The sequence below is a fragment of the Carassius carassius genome, unplaced genomic scaffold (assembly GCF_963082965.1).
Source record: "Carassius carassius unplaced genomic scaffold, fCarCar2.1 SCAFFOLD_212, whole genome shotgun sequence".
NCBI classification, from domain to species: Eukaryota; Metazoa; Chordata; class Actinopteri; order Cypriniformes; family Cyprinidae; genus Carassius; species Carassius carassius.
In genome coordinates this window covers 1,660-12,394 of record NW_026775187.1, presented here as the reverse complement: position 1 = coordinate 12,394, position 10,735 = coordinate 1,660, and the positions used below count along the sequence as shown (strand labels likewise).

Here is a 10,735-nt window from a genome sequence, read left to right as displayed (position 1 = left end):
TCTCCATCTGCGGTGCTGAAGTCGGTGACTAAAAGCCTGTATCCCATGTCTCAGGTCACCCCTCAGGGCTCTCCCCTGCCTACCCCGCTGGGTACCCCTGTGCATCACCCCCACCCCCCCACCGCTACCCCACCCTCTTCCTCCTCTTCCTCTTCTTCCTCCCGAGCCGAGGGAGGAAGTGTGGGCGTGGGCTCACTCTCCTTGACCCCACCCTCTAGTCCAGGGGGAGGCGCCAGCATGGCGGCCAGTAGCTCCGCCCACTGGAGGACACGCCTCAACTCGTTAAAGAACAACCTGTTGGGGTCGCCGCGGTTCCACCGCCGCAAACTGCAGGGTGGGTGCCGATATCTTTCCTTTTCAGAGTTTAATCAAATAGAGAAGTTTTCAAACTTTTTGATGCTGTGGACCCTTAAAGACCCATTTTTGATGTGATAAATAAGAATATCATATGGAATATATATTTACCTTCTATTAAGCTGACACTGTGTCATTGTCGTACTGTTGTCGTAATATCGTCCTGATTCTATTATTAGAGTACTTTCAGATGTATTCACTTGAAGAAAAACATAAAATTGTGGCTGTCAATAGAATAAATTAATTTATTACAAGATTACTCACTTTATTTATGACATTGAAAACCAGTACAATTCATTTATTTATTTATTACAAATGTATTTCATTTTCTTTAAACTTTTATGCTGGCCCCATTGAAGCCAGGGTTATTAACATTAACATACATAAAAAAATTTTTTTAAAAATAAAACTAAAAAAAAACATTTTGGTTGACTGAAATAAAATTATACATACACACACATATATATATATATATATATATATATATATATATATATATATATATATATATAATTTTTATAATTTATTTCAGCTAGTTACATTTCTAGTTTTACGTTTGAAGTAATAAAATCTAAAACTAATAAATTAAATATTATTAAAACATTAATAAATACTATATTGATATATATATATAATAAAAAAATTACAAAAACACACAACCAAATTACTCAAACTTTAACTAAAATGTAAAACAATTATACAAATAAAATGTAAAAAAAAAAATATATATATATACACACATATATATATATATAAAATAAATAAATACTATAATAATATATGAAACGAAAATAACACTGTTTGCAGCCCTTTGGGCTCCCTGGATCTCAGTTTGAAAACCTCTAAAAAATATAAAATTGTCAAATAATTTAGTTTAATCAATGTCAGGTTGTATTCGATCTATGTTTCATTCTTACTCTCACTTTCCCAACAGTGCCAGCCTCAGAAGACATGTCCAGTTTAACACCAGAATCAAGCCCAGAGTAAGAAGCATTTGCCAACCCTTATAATCATCTGGAAAAACCATCTGCAAAGCACTGCATTCTTCTTTTTAAGGGGCTTATTGTATGTTGTACATTTTTGATATTACAGTACTTTATTCCCTGAGGTAAAAGTTTTTTTTTCTCCTCCAAAAACAGTAACAATTTACCCTTTAATTTCAGAAAGTTTTTGCTACTGTGCCTTTAAGTAACACCCAATTTGAACGCGAAACAATTCGATTCACATAAATTCAAAATAATACATTTAGCAAAAACAGTGTCTGACATCCAACAGAAAATGATTAAGTGATATCTTGTAGATCCTAAAAATGAAATGTTCCAGATGAAAATGGTCACAGACGTTATGTCAACTTGTTTATGCTATAGAGAGAAATATATTAACGATAATGATCTCCAGCTTCATTATGACGAGTCTTACAGATCATCTGAGTGTCTGTGTTTGTGGTCCGACAGGCTGGCTAAAAGGTCCTGGTTTGGGAATTTCATCAGTCTGGAGAAAGAAGAGCAGATTTTTTTGGTCATCAGAGACAAACCTCTTAGCTCTATTAAAGCGGATATCGTCCATGCCTTCCTCTCTGTGAGTCTACAGCTGATCTGTGCAGCTCTCTGTTGATTAAGCATTTTAATAAACTAAGTGGATCGCATTTACACTACTGATTTTTTAATGTTATGAAAGTCTCTTCTGCTCACCAATCCTACATTTATTTGATTAAAAAATACAAATAAAATACAGTACAAAACAGTAATATTGTGTAATATTATTACAGTTCAAAATAACTGTATTCTAGTTTAATATATTGTAAAATGCCATTTATTCCGGTGAACAAAGCTTAATTTTCAGCATCACTCAGTGTCACATGTCAGGGTCAGAAATCATTCTAATATGTTGATTTACTCTCAGGAAACATTTCTTGTTATAATCAGTGTAGCAAACAGTTATGCTGCTTCATATATTTTTTTCTTTGATTAATAGAAAGTTTAAAGAACAGCATTTATTTGAAATGGAAATCTCAAAAGTGGAAAGTCACTTTTGACATATTTGACCTATTTTTTTTTGTGTACAATCCACAGCAAACCATTTTGTGAACATTATATACTGGATGATTCATGCAGATATATTTAATTGTTTAATCACATATCAGTGCACTTTTAAGACGTTACGTCAATTAGAAAGCTGTTCAGCGTTTTAAATATCTATAAAATATCATATCATTTTACAAAAATATTGCAAATATTTTACTGGTTTTTCACACTATTGTACAATGTAGATTAATGTAGATGTAAAACAGCTGTTTTCTGCAACTCGAATATTCAAATACAGCTCCTCAAATTTTAAGCCTAAATTAGTATATACATCATAGGAAGAGTTTGTTCTCTCTTGTGTTTATCCTCAGATTCCCTCCCTCAGTCACAGCGTAATCTCTCAGACCAGTTTCCGAGCAGAGTATAAGTCATCTGGAGGTGCGTCTGTCTTCCAGAAACCTGTCAGATTCCATGTAGACATTTCCTTTTCTGAGGGGGAACGAGAGCGAGAGCGGGAGAGAGAGAGAGACAAGGATGGACAGAAGGATTACAGAATCTACAGTGTAACGTTTAGCCTCATATCAGGTGAGAAGAAGTAATATCTGTTGTATATGATTCTGGTTATATAAAATATTCACAAGAATTAGACCATAGACCATATAATGGTGTTCCATTAGCCTTTAATATTGTAATAATTTCCATTACAATTAAATGAAATAGAACATTTTAATTAGGCTAAAGACTATTTTAATGAATTTTTTATAGTAAACAGTACTTTGTATATTTTCTAAAAATATTTATATATTTTCTAAAAATATATTTTCTGTTCATGAAACTTTTATTTTAATAAAAAGTATGATTATAGAATTCTTATAGCCAGTGTAAGATAAAATGGTGTTCTATTGACCTTTACCGTGAAAAAGTGTTTTCATTCAAATTTCAAATCATTTAAAATAGATTAAACATTTTTTACTGGAAAAATTAATCAAAAACCCTAGAAACGAATGAGAGACTAAATTAGGAGACAGAAACAAAGGGAAATCTAAAGCAAAACCGAACCTAACCTCACACATACATTCTCTATTTTAATGCCTTTTTTTTATTTTGCTTTTTTTTTATACAGTAAGCAAACTTTAAGATATGTTCTAGATAGAAATATTTCTTTAAATCATGAAATTTTGATTTTAATAGAGTATGATTATATAAATATAATAGCGTATAAAATATAATATAATAGTGAAGAGGAGATGTTGTTATATTATACTTTATAATAGAAATAATTTCCATTAAAAAAAATTCAGTTAGCAGTATTTCAAAATTAATAAATGGAAATAAGACTTTGACTATTAAAAAAAAATAAAGTATGATTAATAATAAATAGCAAGTGTCAGATACAATATTAACTTGGAAATGATTTACATTCAGAACATGAATACACAACATTCACATCAGACTAAACCACACACCACTGAATTTATATGAGTATGTGTGTGTGAATTTGATTTTTTTTAGGCCCTAGTCGCAGATTCAGACGAGTTGTTGAAACGATTGAAGCCCAGTTGCTCGGTGCTCATGATCAGCCCATGGTGCAAACTCTTTCAGGTAAGACCGGACTCATATCAGGAATTGTTCTAGCATCTTTCCACCTTTCCACAGACTTTTTTTGCTCTTCGTTAGATGAGAAGAACAGTCGCCCTCCTAGAACACCAACTAGACAGAACTCTCGGCGCTCAGAGGGCGGAGCCGACCGCTGCGAGTGGGTGGAGCGTGGAGAGGGCGGGGTTTTACTCCAGCGCAGGGGGTCGGGCAGAGAAAGAACCCGCCTACTTTCCTCCAGTGGAACACAATCACAGCCCTGAGCTGGAAATATTGTGAATAATCAGCAATTCATCAAGATGATAGCCATGATGTGAGACTAAACTAAACGTTCCTTCTCCCCTTGTCACCTCAGAACATCATGATGGTAAAATGTGTATTTAAAGGAGCTTTTTGAAAGCCTAATGAAACCAAATACTGATAGACATTGTGCAAGAACATGGGATGCAATGAAGCAAGAACCGTCTCCATTGTATGATAATACAACGAGGAACACCTCCAACCTTTCTTCTGAAACGTATTTAATTTGTCATCCCGGACAATGCTTTGATTTATGCTGTAGGTTCTCTCATGTGATTTGGAAGTAATGTGCAAAACTTGAGTTGATAATGACATTCATGAAACGAAAGGTTTCAGTTGGGGGTAGCACACCATCTGTTCCTTACAGGCCTGGTCTCCGTTTCAGCGATCCAGTAATTATAGCAACAGAGTCTGAATTTTTATCCTCCAAAAATCACGTTTTAAAGAAAATATCTAGAGATCCAGATCCAGAAGCTATTAGCGCCAAGAGTCTGCTCAGACGTATGCAATAAAAATCAATAAGCTACAAAAGATTCAGTTTAACAAAGCTGCACATGCTGAATCTTTTAAAACATGATTACCTCGTTGAGCGGACAGACTCATGATGATTTTATGACCGTAAATAAATTGCTCACCAGCCCTATTTATTAGCTATACACAACTTCATTTTCACTCTCCATAGAAATGCTGCATGCTAAATAACGTCCAGCGTCAACCCCAATGACTGATCGTGATTGTAAAACATTGCTGCGTGCGTTTACACATCCAAATCTGGCCTCGATTCACTCTTTTGGAAAGAATTCAAATATAAAGTTTCCTTTTTAGATGCCAAAGGGAACGAGAATCTTTCCAAAATGTGAAAGGATGTTTATCCCGATTCTCTGTTGCTGCAAGACGTTTGGTTGAAGCCAACCAAGTGAATGTCATTGACTATTTTATTTGTGAATTTTAGTTTATTGAAAACTATTTATTTGAATATTACCCCCGGTGATTGAAAAACAATTAGCCATTAGGTGTACATATCCATATTTAAGAAAGAATAGAATGTCTGAGGTACAAAACAATACATATTTTGGGGGAATTGCAACATAATCTATGGCAAAGGTCACTTCTCGTTTAAACAAGCAAACAAATGCTTTTGACTCGTGTCTTAAATATATTTTTAATTTAAATCGCTAAATATATATATTTAAAAAATACTCTTTAAAGATCCCTTGCAACGGAACAGAAATGCAAAAATAATTACAAGATTTCCTGAACCCGCCCCCAAATCTGCCAGTCAAACAGATAGCCACGCCCCAAACTCACACCATTGGTTGAGCCAAAGTTGCTTATTAATTCAAATGTTCCTTACATACACTCTTGGTTATTTGTAATTTATTTTTTAAGCATTTGTGGTTCCATGAAGAACTCTTAACATCCATGGATCATTCCACAAAAGTTTCTTTAGATAATAAAAATGTTTTTCACACTAAGAAAAAAAAAAGGTTCTTTTAAAAACAGTTTTCTAATAGGTTATTTGGGGAACTATGGCATCACAGCAAAAACCCCTTCATTTCTGAAGAATAAAGCTGGGATAGAAGCAAATATTTCAAATTCCCCCCCAAAAATCATAATCTTCACCTTATGAAGAAAGCATTATCGTAGAAAAGAACTCTCCCTTGCTTGTACGCCTGCACACAGTATTACCGTAATGACAGCGAAAGAAAGACTTCCTCTGGACATTATCTGATGAGGAAAATATGCTGTACCTTGTGACCCAAAGAGGAAACTGAAATGGTATTTGAAACAAAATAAGCCATTGTCTAGGCCACGGACCTTGCTCGCACCATCACAAAATATGTACATTCACAAAAATTTGTCTTCGGTTATGATTATACAGTATACAATATGAAACTGGTCTCTTTGTACAGCACTGCTTTGTCATTGGGCTTCCGTGCAGCGGTTATGCAACCGATCCAGCATAATATATCTGAAAGAGAGACACTCTCTGTATAAATGGCTTTTCTGCACAACAGTTGTCACAAATCTTGTAAATGTGATCCAATTTTGTGTGTCTCTGAGAATTTTAAGTTGTGTGTCTGTATGTCAGCTCACTCCATTCTCTTTTCCATTTATTTATTGTATGAAACTCAGTTGGGACTAAAAGGCTCATTATATCATGTGACAGATTTACCATCATATTTTATCATATCTATAATATACACACAGTCTAAGCAAGGTATGCAGTTTTGGGGAAGCACATAGTGATCGTTAAAAACTGACCAGTTCAAATCTAAGGAAAGCACTCTCCATTTATGCTGCAAAAACGAATAGCATTATGTGTATTATATTTTTGCATCAGGTAATGGTTCAAATATGGATGTGAACAACTATTTGGACATATCATAACTTGTAATGTCTTAGCTGGCTATCAGTTGGTTAACATCAGTATATAAATATTTTTAGAAATAACAACAGAACAAAATGACTTCGGAACAGCATTGCCAATGCAATATTGATTTTTTTTTTCATGTTAAGTCTGGCCAGGTTTCATTTATTCTTCAATTTATGTATGTATGCGTGCAATGTGTTTCCGACCCCTCAATAGAATTTTAACTATATTAGTGTGAATATACTGTATGTTGACATCTCATTTGCTGAGAGTGAATGGATCATGATCGTGCATCTGGAAGTTTGTGCACAGTGTGTGTTCACAATGCACAGAGAGTCACACGGTTATATGGGTGAGTGCTCTGCATGTCAGAACACATTGTTCTTTGTATATCTGCTTTGAAAGTAAACATCTGTGTGTATGGATGAGAAGTTAGAATGCATCATGTCTATTGTGCACATATGTGTGTGTGTGTGTGTGTGGGAGAGAAGGAATCAAAATGGATTCAGGATGGTCTATGTAATCAGTTTGATAGGCGTCAATAAAAATAACCAACAAGGTTTACAAAGTCAAAACTTTGGGTTTTTACTCATCTGCATGGATCAGATGCATGCATCCTCCCATGATAATACATGATACATATTACAATACATATTATATATATATATATATATATATATATATATATATATATATATATATATACACACACACACATACACACACACAAAATGATATGTAATAATATGATAATACACACATTATGTAGTAACCGTTATTAATCTATCTATCTGTTCATATATATTAATACCCAGAAGTTAGGTAAAAAATATCTTATTGCCTAATAATTATAGAAGATTTCGTGATTAACAGTTTTATAATGAAGGAAAACTTGTTTAGGATTAAGCATATAAAACAACATACATGACTGAAATTAATTTAATGATCTTGCAACTATGTTCTTTAATTTCTGCTGGGGGATCAAAAACTGATAAATATAATTGCATATCTCTTAAATTCAGTTTCAAATGCTGTACACTACCAATTGGCTAAATATCACGCATTCAGTGTGTAGCCTGGTAACCGACATACTCATTGCACATTTTGTATATTTAACATTATTTTGCATATTGAATTATGATTAGTCTGCATTGAATACATTTATTCATAGCTAGCTCATCACTGCAAAATATCGCTGTTGTTTTTGTGTGCTGAAGTTGCTCTGATTTGGCATTTCATTAACACAGAACCTGCTTTGCAATCGCTGCTAGGCCTATTTCCTTCAGGAAATGCAAATCAATATTATTTAATCAATGCCCTAATGGGAATTTTACCCGTGAGCCATACTCTGGTAGGCTATGTGTTTCATATGCATCTTAATTAGATAAGTTAAATTTTTAAAAGCCCAGGAGAGGATTAGGGGCTTTCTTTTTCATGTTTTTCCACCTTTTGGTTCGCCTTTCATCGAGCGGAGAGCAGTTGCTGTATTCTTCTGTCATCGCTGGGTGTCAGTGAAGCAACCTGTGGGCAGTTAAAGAGATGTGTAGGGCGCCTCCCGGCGGTCATGGTCAGAATGACATCCTCGAATTCCTTAAAAATCCATCTGTTAATATATACTTTTTAATACAAATCCAGCAAAACCGTAAGTATTTAATGATAGCATAAAGGCTCTCAGCAATAAGGCTGTGAAAACCTAATCAGCTGCCAGACAGGAGTGTTGGTTATCTTAGGTGTGTGCAGTAATTTGATGCCCAAAATTGATTGCCTACCCAAAAGTCTTGGTATCCGGCACAAGTTTTTGAGCCTAGATCTACACTAAAACGCCTCGAGTTTATCCCATTCCAGAATTTAAATTTATAATAATGTGCTAATAATAAGATATGTGCAAATGAACATACAAAATACAGATAGAAAGGACATTTTGTTCACAGCTGTGCTCATTGCACACCTTCACGCATGAGTGAATAGTTTTGGGTATTTGTAAATTATTAATCACGACACCAGTATTATGATAATGCAAATGATACATTAGGACTTGCGTTTACTGACCTAACAAACTCCTTTGGAGTCAAGCAAAATGTCACCGGGCCCACTCATCGTTTTAATCATACACTAGATCTAATTATATTGCATGGAATCGATCTTACTGCTATAGATGTTGTACCCCAAAGTGATGATATTACATACCATTTCCTTGTATCGTGCATGCTGCATATCACTGATATTAACTATATGTCTCAGCATTACCGTCTGGGCAGAACAATTGTTCCAGTCACCAAAGACAGATTCGCAAATAACCTGCCTGATCTATCTCAACTGCTATTTGTATCCAAAAATACACATGAATTAGACGAAATTACTGACAACATGGGCACTATTTTCTCTAATACATTAGAAGCTGTTGCCCCCATCAAATTGAAAAAGGTTAGAGAAAAACGTACTGTGCCATGGTATAACAGTAATACTCACTCTCTCAAGAAAGTAACTTGTAGTCTTGAACGCAAATGGAGAAAAACTAACTTGGAAGTTTTTAGAATTGCATGGAAAAACAGTATGTCCAGCTATAGACAGGCTCTAAAAACTGCTAGGACAGAGCATATCCACAAACTCATAGAAAATAACCAAAACAATCCAAGGTTTTTATTTAGCACAGTGGCTAAATTAACAAATTACCAGACGCCACCTGATTCAAATATTCCATCAACGTTTAATAGTAATGGCTTCATGAATTTCTTCACTGATAAAATAGATAAAATTAGAAATACAATAGCGAATGTAGATTCTACAGCGTCTAACACTTCAGTTTCATCCATCGCACCCAAAGATAAACTGCAGTGCTTTACAAATATAGGACAGGAAGAGCTAAATAAACTTATCACTGTATCTAAATCAACAACATGTTTATTAGATCCTGTACCCACTAAATTACTAAAAGAGCTGTTACCTGTAGCCGAAGAACCGCTTCTCAATTATTAACTCGTCGTTATCTTTAGGTCACGTCCCAAAACCATTCAAGCTGGCGGTTATTAAGCCTCTTATTAAGAAACCAAAACTAGATCCTAGTGTACTGGCAAACTATAGGCCCATTTCTAATCTTCCATTTATGTCTAAAATTTTAGAAAAAGTTGTGTCTGCTCAATTGAGCACCTTCCTGCATAAAAATGATCTGTATGAAGAATTTCAGTCAGGTTTCAGGCCCCACCATAGCACAGAAACTGCACTTGTTAAAATTACAAATGACCTGCTACTTGCGTCAGATCAAGGCTGCATCTCATTTCTAGTTTTACTTGATCTTAGTGCTGCGTTCGACACCATAGATCATGACATACTCATAGATCGATTACAAAACTATACAGGTATTCAAGGGCAGGCTCTAAGATGGTTTAGATCCTACCTGTCCGATCGCTACCATTTTGTTTATTTAAATGGGGAGTCATCTCATTTATCATCAGTAAAATATGGAGTGCCACAAGGATCCGTCCTAGGTCCCCTTCTATTTTCAATATACATGTTGCCCCTTGGTAATATTATTAGAAAATACGGAATTAGCTTCCACTGTTATGCTGATGATACTCAGCTATACATCTCAACGAGGCCAGATGAAACCTCTAAATTATCTAAGCTAACAGAGTGTGTTAAAAATGTAAAAGATTGGATGACAAATAATTTTCTCCAATTAAATTCGGATAAGACAGAATCTTGTAGATTACAATCTGCAGCTAGACGGATGTACTGTTACTTCCTCTACAATCAGAAATCTGGGTGTTATATTGGACAGCAAATTGTCTTTTGAAAATCATATTTCCAATGTTACAAAAACTGCATTCTTCCATCTTAGAAACATTGCCAAGCTACGAAACATGTTATCTGTTTCTGATGCAGAAAAGCTAGTTCATGCATTTATGACCTCTAGACTGGACTATTGTAATGCACTTCTAGGTGGTTGTCCTGCTTCTTCAATAAACAAGCTACAAGTAGTCCAAAATGCAGCAGCTAGAGTCCTTACGAGGTCAAGAAAATATGATCATATTACCCCAATTTTACAGTCTCTGCACTGGTTACCTATTAAGTTCCGTATCAGTTACAA

General features: G+C 34.8%; 1 protein-coding gene across 1 annotated transcript; it reads left to right on the top strand.

Annotated features, from left to right (window-relative positions):
- Positions 1-6: 6 nt before the first annotated feature.
- LOC132137532 (serine/threonine-protein kinase BRSK1-like) lies at positions 7-5,760 on the top strand. The gene is made up of 6 exons (XM_059547567.1): positions 7-334; positions 1,289-1,337; positions 1,809-1,932; positions 2,750-2,963; positions 3,891-3,980; positions 4,056-5,760. The coding sequence occupies exons 1-6, from the start codon at positions 46-48 to the stop codon at positions 4,235-4,237; spliced, it is 948 nt and encodes a 315-aa protein (XP_059403550.1). The 5' UTR covers positions 7-45; the 3' UTR covers positions 4,238-5,760.
- Positions 5,761-10,735: the final 4,975 nt, after the last annotated feature.